The following is a 21166-nucleotide window of genomic DNA, read 5'->3' as shown; positions in this document are numbered from 1 at the left end:
GGATATGTTGATCCATAACATATTGTTCAGTAAAGTCTAAAATCTCCCCTGTTCTCTCAAGTATAAACCGACGTTCAAAGTTGTTTAAATGCATCGGTAATGCACTATTTGACGAACTAGATATCCCAAAATATTTTTGAATTTCATACTGACATCTCTCAGCGTACCTATGCAGTTTATGTTCATCTATCGCAACAATTTTACACCTAGCAAAAGTTTTCTTCTTTTTTATTTCTTTTCAGCTTTATAAAATTTTCAACATGGGAGAAATATCTGGAAGTTGAAATCCATTGCGAATCACAACGAGTTCCATAACGAATATGCCTCAATGGTGTTTTATATGACAGGGGACGTTTAGCTTTAATTCCATCCACCATTGGATTTTCGTCATCTCGTATGAGGCGATACAATTCACGTCTCCCTTCCATACGCCTTTCTATGCTTCTTATCGTAATTTCTGAAACGGAGTAAAATGTAAGGTTGAATGAAACATTGACTTCTTTCTAGTTGATATTGTAAAAATGCAAATATTAAAAAGGATGTAAAATTATATATTAAAATAGATCTATATCCATACGGATTTTTTTTTCACAATCGACAAACATACTTCGTTTACTTGCTCAGGCCTGCATGTAGTGAAAGGCTGACGTTTGCTAGTCATATAAACGTTCAAATGATATGTTTCAACTTGTTTCTAATACGTGTCGTTTTATAGAAGATTAGATTAGATCATTTATTATAGTCTCATCCATTTACATTTTATACAAACATACAAATATAAAATAACACATATCATACAGGTAAATGGCCATTCTATATAGAATTACAAGAGACTACATATATCTCATACCAAACAATGTTACACACTTAACTTTCTATGTTTAAATAAAAGTATTGATAAATCACAGTAAAACTATTATAAAAAAACCTTTGGCAAATATTATTTTTTTATGATGTAAAACTGAGAGTGTTTCATGTCCGTGCACGTGTGTTTGTGTGTGCGTATATGTTGTATGTGTGTGGTATGGTGTAATGTATTGTGGTGTGGTGTGGTATGGTGTGTGTGTGTGTGTGTGTTTGTGAATGTAGTGTGGTGTGATGTGATGTATTATGGTGTGGTGTGGTGTGGTGTGGTGGTGGTGGTGGTGGTGGTGCTGTGTGTGTGGTATGATGTGTGTGTGTTGTGGATGTAGTGTAGTATAGTGTTATGTATTGTGGTGTGGTGGTGTGTGTGTGATATGGTGTGTGTGTTGTGAATGTAGTGTAGCATGGTATGATATATTGTGGTGTGGTGGTGGTGGTGGTGTGTGTGATATAGTGTGGGTGTATGTATAGTATGTACGTAGAGTAAAGTATTACCTATGAAATGAATGACACAGTTTGTACTTATACAGTAAATCAATATCACTATAGGTAAACTAATATTTAAAATGCTAAAATACATTTTCGTCATTAACCCTTATCTTATTAACAGCATTAACCATGTATACTTCTGTTAATCCAAGGTTAAAGTCCTCTGACTACAACACACTTAAACCTGGAATCAGTAAAAGAGCACATAAGTGCCATATAAAACCAAAGTTAGAGACACTAAGATATGTAACTCCCCCTAAACTAGTAAAAATAGGATTAACATTTGTCTTTTTTTTGGTGTAGTTATGACCGGGTAACTAAAAAGAGGTATATATACACTACTTAAAAATAAAAATGTTTCTGCGTTGCAGTATATTAAAACAGATTTAGGCAGAATATCTAACAATATTAAATATTATATATTACGTTAATTTGTTTGTTTGTTCGTTGTGTTATATCACCCACCCTTTATCCAGATATTCATTTTGTTGGTAAATATGTAAATCACTCTACCTTCTGTTTGAATATTTATAGGTTGGATTTGATGCTCCCAAAGCTTTTTTTTTTATTTTGTAAATGATTGGGTCATTTTATATCATAAAACATAAAAATAATTTTCACGTGTTTACTGAATATTTAAAAAAATAGGAAGAAACTCTTACCCGTCCGAATACAAGTGTTAGTGTTCTAGAGACCTAAACTACTAAAAAACAGCGAATAAGATTCAAAAATGTTTAAAGTGTTATCCATGTATCTGCACTAACTTCACTGTCATTAACTATTACAATAACAACGTTAGACGAAATATATCATCTTTAGATATCAGTTATCTTCCGTCTTGGAAAGTACATGTTACCTAATTTAGTTATATGTACAGTCATTCTTGAATTTTACATACTGTTATTGCGTGATTATTTCCAGAAACATATTTTTTTCATGTACAAACTATTGTCACCACCCTTACAAACATTTTTCTGTCTTTGTCTTTACCTTGCCATCAGATAGTTTTCTGGGCGTTGCAAGCCATTGTGAATTAATCTAGAGCAATGGCAAATTTAGAATCAAATTATTTTTTTCGGGTGTCTTTGCATGTGTATATTCTGCCTTTAAACGCACATATTTCATGAAGCCCCGAAGAGGCTTTATGTTAAATGTGTGCTTTAAAAGGCAGTGTTTACATATACACGAACACCAGAAAAAATGTTTTCAAATTATGTTTAAGCGTTGGGCTTTCATTTTTTAATGATTTTGCCCGTCGCACCACAAATTTCAGAAAGAAATGTTTGTTAATTGCTTTTAATTATCGTGTTGGAAATAATGTAACAAAGAAAAACGTGCTCACACATACGTTTCTTGTAGAGACTAGAAAGTTATCGCCGTTTCTTTTTTTGAAAATTACAGTTATCTAATTCGCCAGTTGACTGCAACGCTGAAATACACATGATTTATATTGATCAGTGTGGGGTTCATCTATGTGTGAACCTTTCAGCCTAACCAAATAAAAAATCAAAGATATCGAAATCAATATAATAAAGTTAAATTATGTTTTAACTTCTCAGATGAATCCACAAATGGAATATCGTTTTTCCTTGCTCTACGGGAACCAGAGTATCGAATAGCGTAGAATATTCCGTTGTTTATGATAACGTTTTGAGCAGCTTGAAGTTAGTAGCCTTGCGGCCTAGCAGCGTAAAGTTGGCTGTCTAGCGGTGTAGAAGCTTGAACTAAGCAGTCTAGCGGCCTTGCAGCCTGGTTAGCAGTCTATCGGCCTAGCGGCCTGAAGTTAGCAGTCTAGCGACCTGGCCGCCTGAAGTTAGCAGTCTAGCGGCCTAGCAGCGTAAAGTTGGCTGTCTAGCGGTGTAGAAGCTTGAAGTAAGCAGTCTAGCGGCCTTGCAGCCTGGTTAGCAGTCTATCGGCCTAGCAGCCTGAAGTTAGCAGTCTAGCGACCTGGCAGCCTGAAGTTAGCAGTCTATCGGCCTAGCAGCCTGAAGTTAGCAGTCTAGCGACCTGGCAGCCTGAAGTTAGCAGTCTAGCGACCTGGCAGCCTGAAGTTAGCAGTCTAGCGGCCTAGCAGCCTGAAGTTAGCAGTCTAGCGACCTGGCAGCCTGAAGTTAGCAGTCTAGCGGCCTAGCAGCCTGATGTTAGCAGTCTAGCGACCTAGCAGCCTGAAATTAGCTGCTGAGATACTTATTCGATCAGAGAAAACGTATGCTTTGAAAATAAGATTGAGATATTGATATAAATGTTTACACTGTTCTAGTTGCTTACTGTACTAGAACTTCAGATAATATTTTTTGATCATATCGTTAACACAGATTTGGATGTACATTATTTTGTTATAAGAACATAAGGTATGATTTTGTTTGTTTGTTTTAGGTTTAACGCCGTTTTTGAACAGTATTTCAGTCATGCAACGGCGGGCAGTTAACCTAACCACTGTTCCTGGAATCTGCACCAGTACAAACCTGTTCTCCGCAAGTAACTGCCAACTTCCCCACATGAATTATCAGAGGTGGAGGACGAATATTTTCAGACACAATGTCTTTTATCAAATCGTCACGGTGAACATACGCCCCGTCCGGGGATCGAACTCGCGACCCCCCGATCCGTAGACCAACGCTCTCCCTACTGAGCTAAGCGGGCGGGCACATAAGGTATGCAACTGGTAATCTTTGTTTGCTTTGGCCTTTGAACATTACAAATTTCTTAAATTACAAATGCACATTTTCGGAATATAGAAGATATCCGGTTGAATAGGTAATTCTCATTTGCATAGATACTTGGGATTTGGACCTGTTACGACTCTGCACTGGTCTAAAATTTGACCAAAATGCGTTAACGATGTCTTTTTGCAAGCGATTGTCGCCCCGTCCAGAGATATTTTCTGTAAAGACGATCAGAAATGATTGGCAACACAATATCATAACTCTTTTTTGTTCATAGAGTTTGTCTATTTATAATGATTATATTTAGGTTATCAGCTATGAAAACATTATTATCTGTTTTCGTAATGATTTCTACTAATAATTTTCATTGTCAGAAGGAGATGAAAAAGCAGTAAGTTATAAAAAAAATCTTTTTTGTATATATTCTTTCTTCTGTTGATGTATTACATCCAGTCATATAGGCTATCAAGAGTCCTACTATAAATAAAATTGGACTATGAAAGATCGCATTAAGGGCCAGATGATATGACTGTTTTGTAAAAATTCTTGAGACTGGTTGCGTTCTATACCTCGAACGGAACCTCTTAAAGGTTTTCTAACCTTCACAATAGTAGTCTCTAAGTGCCGTATGCTAGCCGTTAATAAGTCGCCATTTACCTTGGCGAATTGTTGTTTTTGGGGTCATGAGTCCATCTATTGATCTTTTCATTATATCTCATAAACATACTCAATCAAACCGAAAAAGAAACAAATACAAATGAATGTTGATAGATGATCTTTATTTTGCTTTTTCACAAAGAAATCAAATACGATTTGTTTATGCATATAATAATTACATTCAGTAAGAAAATGTTATAAAATGTGAATTAAAACTTTATATAAATATGCAACAAGGGAAAGAAACGCCCCCACACTCACGAGTGACACACACAGATACAAGTACAAAATATACAAATATATACATTTGAAGTGATTTCAGCCAAGACACTAATCAAGAAGCTATTGACTGAGACGAAGCCATGTCAGTAATTTACTGATGAGGGCCAATAGTCATTTTCTGAAGAAATATTGGCCATCTGAAAGGTTGATAGCTATTTTACTATAGGAAGAAAGGCTCAACCTCTCTACTGCAGACACAACTGAAATTAAAAAATCTAAATATTTTTGTACAGAAGTTGTTGCTCTATAGACATGCCTTGTAGAAAGAAAACATGTGCCTTCATAGGGAGGTGTTTGCTCATTGGAGTTGTTTACAGAGGTTATACTGATATTGTAAAAATATTAACTCGGGAAGAAAATTTAAGTATTTTAAGTTCCTCAACACTATTGTACAACAATAGCTTTCAATGGCAATATGACCTCTAAGTAACATAAAATAAAAATTAGCCAAACAAAAGTAATAATAGTAATACTGCATTACTTGGATTAATACTTGAGTATCAAAAATTCATGAAAGAAATTAACGATATTACTCTTCTAAGTAGCATGTAACCATTATGATTATGCAAGAACTATGCTTTCGTCCAGTATACATGTACATGAAGGTGCACTTTATTTTTGAATTCTATGTAAAATAGGACACAATTCATGACACAAAGGCGTGGTGGTTAATATTACAGCTTAAGTGTCACATGATTTAAGTGATAATATAGAACAACTATTTCAAGTTTGAATCAGATTCATTCAGTAACAACAGAGATATAATGGAATTTTGGATTGAAATTCTATGTAAAATGGAACTAAAACTCATGAAATATTGTTGCCATATTGATGGACCCTGTGTCATATATGAGAAATATTGCGGGACATCTCTTTTTCAAATTTAGACCAAATCCATAAAAAATAATTTAAGGGGAAAAGTGAAAATGCATGAAGTCTTTAAAATTCATTTAGATAGCACGCTTGTCTATTAGAAAAAGATCACCAACACATCATTATTTCATGATATAAGTTTGAGAAATATAAAATAAATATTAGATGGGCGATGGTACACTCTTATGTGTTGTAGTGGTGGGGGTAGGGTGGGAGATGGTTGTTGGTGATACGATGGATAATAAAAATTCATATGAAGTATAAATGTGAGAAATGTATAAAAAAGAATAACTAGAATCAGATTTTAGGAAGTGGGGCGGAAGTAAGGGGTAGGTATGTGTGAATGAGGAATGATAACAAAACAAATACATATAATTAAGATCAACAGCGGTATGAGAAACAATATGAGATAAAAGTGTGAGTAATGTAAAAGAAAGGTTGTCTCTGGAGAAGGAGTGTGTGATGGATAAGGGGGTGAGTGGGGTTTAGAAATGGGACTTAGGGTTAAACGTTGGGGTATGAGTGATACTAGTACTAGACAACATTAGATATAAGAGAAATTTAGAAGCAATCCATTCAATCTTTACCAATACTAGTTCAAAATCTAAGCCTGTGGCCTTGACTTTCAAGGAACTTGACCGAAACCAAAATATACAAAGTCCTAAAAATTATAAATTTGTAAATGAGGTTAGTATGTTCATATCAAAATATCTTCTGAAATGAAGAATTTGATTAAACTTCAATTTTTTTAAAACACTAAAATATACTTAGAACATTCGGCCAATAAAAAGGTAAAGACAAATGCTAATTTTTAAACTAATTTGAAATAATGACCACAGTGAAGTTATCAAAATGTGAGTCTATAGGAAAATCATCATTTTGATTACGTTAACTTTCTGCATACAGAAAATATTCTACAATGTAGATTTTAATGAAACTTCTAAAAGCTGTAAATTTAAGTATTGTTTTCATTTGATTAAGTAAAATATATAGATATGTGTGTTTTGTTTTAATGATATTTGTCTAAGATAGAAGACCTCCAAATATTTCAAGCTGATTTTAGGACAATTTCTGAATTATTTCACATGCAAACATTTTCGTTCATGTATTTCATCTTGAGAAGGATAGGGAAATTTCTGGTTTTGTCAATAAACACAGATTGCAATTTATTTTTCGTCTCATTCACGCTTCTGTATGCCCAATCTCAGCTATATTTGATGCTGTACCTTAGTAACATCACGAGTATTCACTGTATCGCATCGCTAGAAATTAGGTCAAGAATTGACCTGGTCGAAGGTATACACCTTTGATTAAATACAAATATTGAAATTGGAAAAAATGCTACAGAATCAGTAAAAACAGTTTTATATGTTAAACTTTGAATATAAAAATGAATAAGTAGAAACATATTTACAAATAAAATATGACAAACGATTGTAACCGACAATATCAGAATCAATGGTAAATGCTTCATATGTACAAGCAGTGGATTGTTATCTACATAAATGGATTATAATTTACATGCTCGTCAAGATTTATAGTAAGGGATTTAACAAGTATATTGTAGCATTTAATTCGTTTTCTGCCAAAGAAAACTATCACGTAATAGCGCTATTGTAAAAGCTAATATCATATATCAAAGAGGCATATTCAGCAAATAATTTCAAATACGTCAATCATCAATGGATATCTATTAACGCACACGCGCACACACGCACAAACACACTGGGTGACAAATACGCTTCAGGCCCGGATCCAGAAACATTTGAAAGGGGGCACCAGTTTAGAATGAAGTTGTCATTTATTGGACGTTGGTGGGGGTCGTGAGGGGGAGGGGTCTCTGCCCATGTCGGGGATGGGGGTGGGGAGTTGGTGGGGGTCTCTCTCTCTAGTAATTTTTGAACTACAGGCAGGAAATGATGCATTTATTCGTGGGGGTACTCCCCCTCATTTTATGGTGAGTGTATCAGGGGGCTCTCCCACTGGAATTTTTTTAATTACAGGTATGAAATGGTGGCCTGTGGTGCATTTTGGGGTCCAAAGCTTCAGGTAATGGAGGGGTTGCTTCCCTCTATACTTCTTTTTTTTTGAGGGGTGGGGGGGGGGGGAGGGTGTGGGCGTGGTCAGTGGGTTCTCCCCGTGGAAAAGTTTGAATACAGGTATGAAATGGTGGACTCTGTTGTGTTTCTGGGTCTAAATTTTGATGAAATATTATTCCTTTGCCAAAATAGTAGGGTGCATCTTTGATTAGTTTAGGTCACTTCTCAGTCAACTTCTGAGGGGGGAGGGGGGGGGGGGGGGGGACGAACCCCATCGGCTCGGCCCTGGAACCGCGCCTGCGCTTGTTTGCTATTCTATAACTCTCACGTTTATTTAACAATGTTAGCCTTGCCATTTAATCTTGAATAACCTTTCGTTACATTGCATGCAAAGCGTATCATATCTAATATCTAGATTGTTCTTATGTATAACGTCAAATTCATTTTGTTACTGAGGAAACTATTCAATTTTTGACATTACAAAAACGGTATAAGCAACACAAACAGCAAATAGCAAAATGTCCATATGCCCCAGCAACGACTGCTCCCTCCAGTAACTGTGTTTTCGTCTTCTGAAATAAAAGGATCTTTGATAATAAACTATTCTAGCATAAAACTGCTGTTATTGTCACATTTCGGGGGTGTTTTAACAGGAGAGAAAACGTGTGTTAACAGAGAGATTCTCGCGCTCACGTGCTGTTATAACACCTTTTTATATATGCGAGTTCCGTGGCAAAGCGTAAACGTCATTCGGCCCCAAAACGGATAATTCAAAACGAAATGACGTCAACGTAAAAAACAGCTCAGACATTTCCGCGCAGTTCATGGAAATTTAATGACGTTGAGGTAGGATGTATTCATTTATTAGTATTTTTTCCGCGTTTTATGCTAGAATAGCGTTAGCGCATGTTCATTTCGTGTTATAACATCTGCAGAATCCCTCAGATACGTTGGTACCCTCGCCCTACGGGCTCGGGCACCAACCAATCCCTCGGGATTCTGCAGACGTTATAACACGAAAAAACACGCGTTATCCCTACATTACGTTATGTGTGCACTTTTCTTTGTTACATTAACACATGAATTTTACATATCATCTAGAATTTAGTCATCTTGCTGTTCCGAATTTTTTACCATATTGTCAGCGTCTTATATTGAAACAGTTAAATGTTTTTTTCTCCTAGGTTAATTTTATTTCAGTATAAATGAACTTATAAAAACCTTCATTGTTTCAATCAGACATAATAGCACACAATGTAAATATCATTAAGTCCACCTATTCTTCTACGATATAGCTCATTGCAGAGTTGGAGCGGTCTTCTGCGCATGCCTGGAAGTGATTCTCAATTGGATCACCCGGCAAAAATACGCAAATTATTGGATGTTCGCACGCATTTAGTGTATAATATGTATGATATACTGACTAAAGGTTAGGGTTAGTATCACCATGGTTACAAAATATATACATTTAAGATATTTTCGTTCAAATTTAGTTAATCCGGTATGTACCAGAGAATTTAATTTATACCGGCGCTCCAAGTCTGCATTGAGTCACAGTCATTCTGCTACGATTACTAGTAAAATGATGTTACAGTTAACTTAAGAGTATTCAAAAGCTGATGATAAAATTTGTAACGTTCTTTGTAACGTTAACACCAGAAAATAAAATTTTCTTCAATATCAATGTCATATCAACATAGTAAAGACTTAGTAGTTCTATTAATTAATCATTTGACTGCTTTAAGGATTTTCGTATTGTATTTTATGTTTTTAAGATATTTACCCATGATAAAAGAGATCCACACATTTCAAAAGATTATAGGTAAGGGTAGATTTGTCGGAAGCACAGAGCACCACAAATACAGCCTCAGAGCCACGCATTGATTTTGATACATTGTTAAACAATTAATATCATGTTTTATCTCTAGAAAGATAGTAACATTGCCTTTTAATAACTTTATTCACAGTTCATAAAATGAATATCGTTTCCGTATGCTGCGTCAAGGCCTATACTTCTTTTTTTTCCGGATAAATCACGTTACATCATTATTACCGATTTATCAAACGTGCAAAACTAGTCTACCTTAATCTACGACTATAGCAATATTCACACGAAAATGACAAAGACATGTAGAGGAAGATGTTTTTCCTTTGCATTGTAATTCTACATAATTTTAAGTTCACTGTACATGCAAAGAAATAATCATTAAAAAGGACATTCTAACACGACCTGATTTGTTTCCTATTAAACAAATAAGGCTGAAAACCATGTGTTATTATTCAACAATTCATATATTATTATGTCATACAGCGTTAGACGGCATAGCGGCTCGCAGGAAAAGAAATCAACAGAAATCAGGCACATATTTGAAGGATATCGTCAAGAACGTACATAAAAGTCCTTGGAAACGTGTTAGAATCGAAATAATATATCTCAAACAGTGATTTGCTCATGAATAAAATCATTGTTTTGTCGTTTAGATGCATATTATCATATCATTTGGGCTGCGTCCTCGTGATATAATTCCTTCGCATCTAAACTCCAGACAATGATTTTATTCCTGTTTGGGATATATCATTTCTTTAATTCTTTTGATAATTATATAAAGAACGTTTGGAGTAAAAAAAACAAGTTTATTATTAACCATTCGGCGCTTTTAGCACATTTATTTTCTCAAACGCCATAATTATTTTTCATGTTATTGTATCCTTTTCGGATCCGGTGTGTTTGAAGGGTATTTCAGTGATTTCTTTTTCATTTTATCTTCCCACGCATACATTTTCACATAAATAAAGCTTTAAATAAAGTGAACTAATAAGAAAATTTTAGAATTAATACTCTTTTCACAATCGTCACCAGTAAAGCCAGATGCACATCTACAGGTATAGGCGTTATTCCCGTCTGTACATGTACCCCCATTCAAGCAGGGATTTGGGCTACAATCGTCTATATCTGAAAATATACAAAAACAACAACAAATGTATTCCATGACAATTAGAATGTTGACGTGCAAGAGAAATTTTTAATACCTTAGTAATCACAGTAACGTAACATGTGATAGTTTACACTGGTTATCACTTTCGTAACGTATTGTTTTCTACAATATTATTCTATGTCAAGAAAACTAAAAACGATAACGATCGATTGCATACTCATTGTACAATTTTCTCCAGCACATTTACATGTATAAGCGTTAATCTAGTCTGTACATATACCCCCGTTCAAGCATGGATTAGGGCTACAATAATCGATATCTGAAAGAAAAGTAGTATGAAGAAAACCGCTGCCTAGCCTGGCTCCCTGGCTGCATGGTTATTTTTTATATAGATACTGCAGGCAATATAAGAAAATCTTAAGCCTCTAAAATAGCACATTTTATCCGATGGCTGAACCATACAGCCTGGTGAAAGTTGGCCAATGTAACCCTAGATTACCCCTGTAAACTGTTAACTACTGAGAACCCTATCAATTGCAAGGCAATTAACTATCCTACCTAATGACAAGTTCTCCTTACCAATTTGATAAGGGTCATTTGAGAAAACATCCAAGATGTTGTTATTTTCTGGAAAAGTATGATATTTGAGCCCATTCACGATTAAACATTTTAATAGTAAATGCAAGTGTGAAAATATTGTATATGGATAATTAGTTAGAATTAACATAAACTCAAGATCTTTTTTATGAATTTTAGGTTTTATTAATTGTTAATTATGGAAACTCCACCTAAAGAAAGTGTTATGGTAAAATTAACCCGTACATCAAAAAATGTTCAAATGTATTCTATGTGCAGAAATGTAAGAAAACAGAAAAGAAAGTTTCATGGTCAAGAAAAACAGACTTGTGGTACATTTTTGTTTGTTTGTTTTGGGTTTAACGCCATTTTTCAACAGTATTTCAGTCATGTAACGGCGGGCAGTTAACCTAACCAGTTTTCCTGGATTCTGTACCAGTACAAACCTGTTCTCCACATGTAACTGCCAACTTCCCCACATGGATCAGAGGTGGATGACTAATGATTTCAGACACAATGTCGTTTATCAAATAGTCACGGAGAACATACTCCCTGCCCGAGGATCGAACTCACGACCCCGTGATCCGTAGACCAACGCTCTTACCTACTGAGCTAAGCGGACTTGTGGTACATAAATGAGCAAGTTTGGGTTTTAATATTTCGGAAGATGACCACAGCAAAATTAGCTGTAGAAATTATGCTAAAAAGCTTTACACCACAGATAAATCACTACGTATGACTCGACTACGTGCATATAGTTTTAAAAAAATGTACATTTATATGGGGCATACATTGGAAAATTGAGAAAATATTTAACTAAACAAATAATGGAAATAACAAGAGCTGTCCGTAAGACAGCACGCTCCACTATTCGGTGATTTGACAGTAAAATGAATATATGTCTCAATAAGAGACCTCTACTTTAAAAGGAAGATACACCAAGGGGCATAATTCTGTCAAGAACACAAATTTGAGTTATTGGGATTGTTACCACACATGCAGATGATGGTAAAGATATATTTTAAGTTTCAAATCATAATCTTATATAGTACCAAGGTTGTGTCCAGAAAACGAAGTTTGTCAAAAAATTTAAGTATGAAAGGGGCATAATTTAGTCAAAAATACAAATTCGAGTTATGGAGATTGTTACCACACATGCAGATGATGATGATAAACAATATACAATTTAAGTTTCAAGTCTTTATCTTATATTGTACTAAAGTTATATCCAGAAAGCCAAGATTGTCTTCGGGGTTATGAAACTAGGTGATAACATCAAGTCCCATAACTCTTACATGCAAATTTGGCCAAATTTTGCCCCCTTTGAACTTAGAAAATCCTGGTTAAAGTTTTGCGTGCAAGTACATATGGCTATAATTTAAAAACACATAGCTTTGAAACTTATGTTTTGTTTTTCTTGGTTAATTACCAACCTCACTGGGTTAACTTAAAAAATTCTGGTTAATATAAATTCTGGTTAACGTTTTGCAATCAAGTTACTATTACCAAAACTAATGCAAGAATGATATTGAAATGAAACTTCACATATGCTTTCGCAGTTATAAAATTCAGTATTAGACCATTGAAATTGCTTTCTAAACTCACACACATTAACTGTTTACATAAAATTGTAAAAGTCAAAATGTAACCTTTTATACATACAGCCTAACAAAGGAACATCAATGGAATTTTCCCGCTAAAATACTTATACACTAGCTAGTGTTAAAGAAGACATTTAGAATTGTGTTAATATTTATAATAATAAGCGTAACGGCCTAAATGGAGAATTATGTATAGAATCTCGTTTGAACAAAATACAATTTTTGAAGAATTATTTTCAGTCAAGGGCGTCTTTATTTTAAAACTTGTACATGTATGTCCTGACGCCGAAACGACTGTTCTCCAAACATTAATGCCAAATCTGTTCTTAAATTTGGGTAAAATATTTTTGAAAGAAATCAATTAAATATGTATAACGTCAAAATTATCATTTTGAAATATATTTTGGATGCACGATTTCATATGTTGACAACTTATTGTAATAATGCTATCAAATAAGACAGAAACTATTCTGATAAGCATAATTAATATTTAGCAAGTCTAAATACATTCTTACTTTTGTTCTGATTACAGTATAAATTGAATCCATGCAATATTTTAAAATCTTAACTGAGTTTTCTTTATACGCTGATCTTATCATACGTCTCTTAATCCAGGGAAAAGACTGTGATAGCAATGTATCATAGCGTTGTTTGTGTCATCATGTGGCGGCCGGTAAAGTCTCACCGTAAATTCAATTAGGACTGTAATTTTTCGATCTCTTCATAGTTCAGTATGTTACGATAATGTATAGTTTAAATTCTCGTCTCGGTTTGTTCTTTTACTCTTTATTACCTTTTGGTATTATTTCATCACTCCTTGGATATGATGCCTGTTTCTAAGTTTTTTTTTGGGCAGTTTGTGTGATGTGATATGCAGGCTCCATAACCTAGGCTAATTAGCTTTCTGTCCAATTTCCTTATCGCTGTTATTGTCAATTTATGAAATGACTTAGATAGAATATGTTTGAACCAAAATGCCAAATAGATGACACTGTTTTAAAAGCCCTTATTTGTTTTCCTCGTTTAAACACAATTTCTTCTTGACAATTACTATACGCGACTGCGATTGATCAACATAAAGGCCGTGATCGCTGTGTACGGATTTAGTTGACTATTAAACTAGTGTGTGAAACAATTAATGAACAGTTTTGTGAAAACAGAAGTAACTTAATATTTGGTCCAATTATAAATGCTCTCCGTGAAATTTAAAGCAATATCAAGACTGCAATTCGACGGGAAGATAAGAGACAAAATATTTTGATGAACAGAAGAAAACTGAATTACTCTATTCCTGAGTGCATGAAATGTCGGATAAGTGTCAAAGACATGAACAGAAGTCACGAAGGGCAAACATGTATTTGAAGCGTCAAAGGTAGGCACCTGCAAACTGGCAAAGGGCAGCTATAATCATCGAAATTTGATAATAAAGAAACAGATACAATTGACATTTAAATGATTAATCGATAACAATGGCTATATTAACTTACATGTAAAATAACTTTGTAAATTAAGTTTTTATACATCTTAACATTTTCTAAACCGGCTGTTTTCTATAAAAGTTGCTACATGAGGAAAAGGTTCAAGTACACAGTCGTTTCGCAACTGTATTCAGTGATGCCAGCTGCACATGTACATGTATAAGCATTAATCCCGTATATACATGTTCCCCCATTCACGCATGGGCTAGTTCTACAACCATCAATATCTGACAACATATAAAGGCAAACACATACCTTAACATTTACAATTTTGCCATGGAAAAAGAAATAATTAATGCCTTCAATGTTTACATTTTGTCATTTTTGTAATTTAGCTGAAGCCGGTAAATGAATAAACATTATATCACTTGCTTATCGATTTTGGTTAAAAAAAAACTTTCAACATGAAGAAAACTAAAAACAAGGAAACTGGAGAGCATACTCTTTCCACAATTGTTTCCAGAGAAGCCAGCTGAACATGTACACGTATAAGCGGTAATCTCGTCTGTGCATGTGCCGCCATTCAAGCATGGATTAGGGTTACAATCATCTATATCTAAAAATAAAAAGGGCACATGCATACCATGACATTTAGAAGCTGTGTAATTGAAAAAATAAATGTACATAAGGCTCTCTCTGTGCATGGACTGAGTGTGGTAGTTTATTCTGGTCTTTGGGATGATGTTGTAATCTGGCATTCAGTTTTACTCTTATAAAGTTCAGCTTAAAACGGTGCTATGGGGCGTAAAAAATGTTCCTCATTGCATTATGTCGATATTTGAAAATAAAGCAAAAGATACAAATGGCATTTAATCAAACAGGTTCTTATTAACAGGAACATTTTATGAATGACATACTTAAATTTATTTTACTTTGTAACATAAATGTCAACTTTGTATACAATTTATCAGCTGCTAAACCGACTGTTTTCTACAAAAGCTGCCACATGAGGAAAACTAAAAAAGAAATAAAGTTCGAGTACATACTCATTTCGCATTTTTCCAGTGAATCCAGCTGCACATGTTACCTTCACATTTAGAATTTTGCCATGCATCAGATATAAGTAATGCTTTTAAATTTGTCAGTTTAGTAATTTAAATGCAGCCGGTAAATGCATCAGCATCACTTGCTTAACTGATTTATTCTGAAAAAGCTTCAACATAAGGAAAACTAAAAACAATGCATTTTAAGAGCATACTTGTTTCACAATTGTTTCCAGTGAATCCAGCTGCACATGTACATGTATAAGCGTTAATCTCGTCTGTGCATATACCGCCATTCAAGCATGGATTATGGCTACAATTATCTATATCTGAAAATAAAAAGGCATAATGTATACCGAGACATTTAAAATATAGCTGGGTAATAGTATAAATTAATGCATTCAATGCTGACATAAAATCATTTTGGAAACACAACAGGTATTTGATAATAAAGAAAAAGATACAACTGACATTTAAACAGGTTTTAATTAACATAAATATTCAATGAATAAAATGCTTACATTTAGTTTACATTGTAACTTAGATGTTAACTTTGTATACAACTTGTCAGTTGCTAAACCAACTGTTTTCTACAAAAGCCGCTACACGAAGAAAACTATAAACAAACAATAACGTTTGGGTACATACTCGTTTCGCAATTATCACCAGTGAAGCCAGCTGCACATGTACATGCATAAGCGTTAATCATGTCTATGCAAGTTCCCCCATTCAGACATCGGTTACCTCTACAATCATCGCTATCTGACAATATATAAAGGCAACATATACCTTAACATTTACAATTTTGCCATGCAACAGAAATAGTAAAGGCCTTCAATGCTTACACTTATTTGCTTATTTGTAATTTTAGTAAATCAAATGTAGTCGGTAAATGCATGAAAATTAAATCACTTGCTTAATTGATTTTGTTCTAAAAAGCTAGAACATATGGAGAACTTAAAACAATGAAGTTTCAACGCATATTTGTTTCACAATTGTTTCCAGTGAAGCCAGCTGCACATGCGCATGTATAAGTGTTTACTGCGTCTGTACATGTACCCCCATTCAAACACGGATTAGGGCTACAGTCATCGATATCTGAAAGCATAAAGATGCAAAAGTAAACCTCTGCATTTAGAATGTAGGTGTGCAATAAAAATAATCAATGTCTCCAATACTTACATTCGTTCATTTTAGTAGCATCACTTTCGACGTAATTGAATACACACGTTACCACTTGCTTAAAGGGGTGAAAATTTCTAGATAAAGGAGACTATAACAATAACGTTTGAGTGCTTACCTATTGCACAATTGTCACCAGTGGAACCAGGTGCACATGTACACGTGTAAGCGTTAATCGCATCGTCACATGTACCTCCGTTCAAGCATGGATTAGGGTTACAATAATCGATATCTGAAAAGATGAACAAGTAATTTGACACTCAAAATGCTTTTGACCAACAATATCAATTGATCCATTAAATTTAGAGCAGATCGGTGCATACAGGTCGGTCAGGTTGTACAATTGCTTCCAGTGAAGCCAGTTGAACATGCACATGTATAAGCGTAAACCCTATCTGTACATTTACAATCATCATTATATGAAAACATATTTGACACTCAAAAAATGTTTGTCGAACAGTACCAATTTATCCTTTAAAGGTTTAAATTCAAGTATACATGCTATCTCTTGCTTGGAGAGATCGGATGCATACACGTTGTAGAGCTGCTTTCAGCAAAGGCAGTTGCACATGTTCACGTTTAAGCGTTTAATTCCTTCTGTACATGTAAACTACAATCATTCATAAGTAAAACAATGTACATCTACATCTACGGTGTACTGCCCAACAATCAATTCTGATTATGACTGGGAGGCGCTTGTCTGGGACAGACTGTTACAAAATTGGCAAACCCATTAGGTGTAGACACCAAATTTTTGGTTGACATTCAGAATGTTGCTTTGTAACAGCAAATACAAATGCATTCAAAGTGGTTAACCATTAATAACAATCAATCGACAATTTCCGTGTGTTTACGTACAGTCAATAAGCAATTCGGCATTCTTTGGATGTTAATGTAGCTCAACCAGAAAAAGTGCTTCCATAACAACCGCTGAATATCTCAGTCGCGAACGATGAATACGCAACTTGCTGATGGTCTTTACAAGTTTACAAGATTCGCAATGGTTATGTAGATATCAGCGAAGACAAATTCCTCCGATCGGCGATGCCAGAACAGAGGTCAGCACAAGCTAGTAAAGGAGCGCATTACAGACCAGATATTGTCCGACACCTATCCGAGAACAATGTAGGACTGGAGTCCTCTCCTCGTCACCACAGTATTTGCAGAGACCATGGAAGCTTCGTGTCACTCCTGACAGGGTAACCTGACACTCCTTCACAGACTAGACAGCTACTTAAAATAGTTTTAGACAAATTTTTTCATTGTTTTAACATACTGGAGTCAGAAGGATTTTTTTGACACCATGTACCTGACTATCTCAGCTAAAATGTTCTTTTCAAGATCTAAGCACTTTTCTTGTTGTTGCTGTTGTTTGTATAATGATGATGGTGATGGTGATGATGATGATGATGATGATGATGATGATGATTATGATGATTATGAAAATTCGAACAACAGTAAAATCGAATGTATACTCATTTCACAATTGTCTCCAGTGTAGCCAGGTGTACATGTACATGTATAAGCGTTAATCCCATTGTCACATGTACCTCCGTTCAAACATGGATTAGGACTACAATCATCAATATCTGAAAACATGATAATAAACTTTGACACTAAAAAAATATTATCCAATTGTATCAATTCATCCATTAAACGTTAATATTTATATATACATGTTAATTCTTGTTGAAGCAAATCGGATGCATATTCGTTGTACTTTTGCTTCCAGTGAAGGCAACTGCACATGTCCATGTATAAGCGTTCAATCCCGTCTGTACAGGTTATCATTGCTTGACATTCAGAATGCTGCTTTGCAAAAGAAATAATATAAACATTCAAGCTGGTGGGCCCGTAATATCAATCGACAATTTCCGCAAGTTTACGTACAGTCAATAAGCAATTCGACATTCTTTGAATGTAAATGTAGATCAATCAGTACAAGCATTTCCATAATATAATATGCTGAATGCCGCAATCGCGAACGATGAACACATAAATTGCCGATGGTCTTTACAAGTCTACAAGATTCGCAATGGCTTTGTAGACATCAGCGCAGACATATTCCTCCGAAGTGATGATGCCAGAACATAGGTCAGCACAAGCTAATAAAGAAGACCAGATATTGTGCAACACCTTCTTTCCGATACTTGTGACGGATTGAAATCTCATCCCCGTCACCAGAGTTTCTGCAGAGACCATGGAAGGCGACACACTCCTTCACGGACACGACAGCAACCTTTTAGTTTTAGACAGATGTTTCATGGTTTTATCTCCAATATTCGGAGAACATAGTTGCTATTCTACTCGCCCCGGCGTCGGCCTGAGCTTTCTTGGTTAAAGTTTTACCGCAACCTTTGTTTTTCTTTGTTACTATTGCTTATATCTTACTGTAACTTCAAATTAACATTTGTTCAGCATGCGAACAAAGTATGTGCAGGGCCTGGGCCCATTATATCCATGGTCAAGGTTCTTTGGTTATTTTTAAGGTTAATGTTTTTCTATCATAACTTTGTTACTCTTATTTATATCTTACTGTAAATTTACAAAAACATTGTCCAGCATACAAACAATGTATGTGCAGGGGCTGGGCCCATTATACCCAAGGTCAAGGTCACCTAGGTGTTATACTTTTTTAAGGTTAAAGTTTTTCGGTAACCTTTGTTTTTCTGTCATATCTTTGTTACTGTTGCTTATATCTTACTGTTATTTCAATAAACATTGTCCAGCATACAAACAGAGTTTATGCAGGGGCTGGGCCCATTATACGTAAGGTCAATGTCTCCAAGTTGTAATACTTGGAATTATTTTTATGTTAATTATTTTCGAAAGCTTCGTTTATAGACATATCTTTGGTACTTAATGACTTGAACTTAAAAATATTTCTTTATAATCATCATCTGCATGTGTGGTTATAATCCCCATAATTATAATTGTATTTTTGACAGAATTATGCCTCTTTCAAAGTTAAAGTTTTTAGCAATCTTGTTATATACTGGAGTCAGAAGGGTTATTTTACCTCCGTTCAAGCATGGATTAGTTTTACAGTCATCGATATCTAAAAACATGACAAATATACTTTGTCACTAAAAAAAACGTTGTTTTTCCAACAGTATCAATTAATCCAATAAAGGTTAACATTTAAATATACAGGTTATTTCCTGTTGAAACAGATCGGATACATACACGTTGTACAGCTCTTTCCAGTGAAGGAAGCTGAACCAGTCCATGTATAAGCGTTAAATCCCGTCTGTACAGGTGGACTACAATCATTGATAAGTAAAAAATGTAGAAAGAAAATTATTGCTTGACATTCAGAGTGCTGCTTTGTAGCAGAAATAATAAATGCATTTAAGGTGGTTAACCCGTAATAACAATCGGCAATTTCCGTGTGTTTACGTACAGTCAATAAGCAATTCGGCATTCTTTGGATGTAAATGTAGCTCAACAAGTATAAGCAATTCCATAATACATGCTGCATGCCTCAATCGCAAACGATGAATACGCAAATTTCCGATGGTCTTTACAAGTTTACAAGTTTCGCAATGGCTTTGTAGACATCAGCGCAGACAAATTCCTCCGAAGTGGCGATGCCAGAACAGAGGTCAGCACAAGCTAATAAAGGAGCTCATTACAGACCAGATATTGTGCAACACTTTCTTTCCGATAATAGAGAGGGATTGAAATCTCATCCCCGTCACCAGAGTTTCTGCAGAGACCGTGGAAGGCGACACACTCCTTCACGGACACGAAAGCAACCTTTTAGACTGATTTTTCATGGTTTTTATATTCTGAAGTCGGAAGTATTCTTTAAGTCACCACGTGCCTGACTCGCTGAGCTAATTACGTTCTTTCCAAGATCTATGCTCTGTTATGGGTTGTTAATGATGATGATGATGATAATGATTATGATGATGAAGAGTAAAACAACAATAAAGTTCGAGTGCATACTAATTTCACAGTTGTCTCCAGTGAAACCAGCTGCACATGTACACGTATTAGCATTAATCCTGTCCGTACATGTACCCCCATTCAAGCATGGATGAAGGCTACATTCATCGATATCTGAAAATATACCAAAGCATTTGTAGCAATGAAATTAAAATAGGATGTCTCTAACAGAAATAAGTAAGGAAATGAAAGCTTACATACAGTTAACTTTGTAACTTAGCTGTTACGTTAATTCATTTTACTGTCAAATCGCCGAATAGTGGTGGAGTCAGAATGGTTATTTTCGCCACCACGTGTCGGACTCGCTGAGCTAATTATCAAGATATAAGCTCTGTAATGTGTTGTTAATGATGATGATGACGATGGTGTTTATGCTGATGAAAAGTGAAACAACAATAAAGTTCGAGTGCATACTCATTTCACAGTTGTCTCCAGTGAAGGCAGCTGCACATGTACATGTATAAGCATTAATCCTGTCCGTACATGTACCCCCATTCAAACATGGATTAAGGCTACATTCATCGATATCTGAAAATATACCAAAGCATTTGTAGCAATGAAATTAAAATAGGATGTCTCTAACAGAAAT

The 21166-nt window shown here is 35.0% G+C and overlaps 1 protein-coding gene across 1 annotated transcript in view; it reads right to left on the bottom strand.

Moving 5' to 3' along the window:
* Positions 1–4777: 4777 nt before the first annotated feature.
* LOC128551467 (fibropellin-1-like) overlaps positions 4778–21166 on the bottom strand; it is a 41202-nt gene continuing 24813 nt past the window's right edge. The window contains exons 25-34 of the mRNA XM_053532331.1: positions 20992–21105; positions 20578–20691; positions 18102–18215; positions 16745–16858; positions 16423–16542; positions 16093–16206; positions 15660–15773; positions 14904–15017; positions 10710–10823; positions 4778–8442 (exon numbers count right to left, since the gene is read on the bottom strand). Of these exons, the coding sequence (XP_053388306.1) occupies positions 8348–8442; positions 10710–10823; positions 14904–15017; positions 15660–15773; positions 16093–16206; positions 16423–16542; positions 16745–16858; positions 18102–18215; positions 20578–20691; positions 20992–21105 (1127 nt within the window). The 3' untranslated portion in view covers positions 4778–8347. The remainder of the gene's footprint in view (positions 8443–10709; positions 10824–14903; positions 15018–15659; positions 15774–16092; positions 16207–16422; positions 16543–16744; positions 16859–18101; positions 18216–20577; positions 20692–20991; positions 21106–21166) is intronic.

Source organism: Mercenaria mercenaria, unplaced genomic scaffold (genome assembly GCF_021730395.1).
Source record: "Mercenaria mercenaria strain notata unplaced genomic scaffold, MADL_Memer_1 contig_1114, whole genome shotgun sequence".
Classification (NCBI taxonomy): domain Eukaryota; kingdom Metazoa; phylum Mollusca; class Bivalvia; order Venerida; family Veneridae; genus Mercenaria; species Mercenaria mercenaria.
This window is presented reverse-complemented; position numbering and strand designations above follow the sequence as displayed.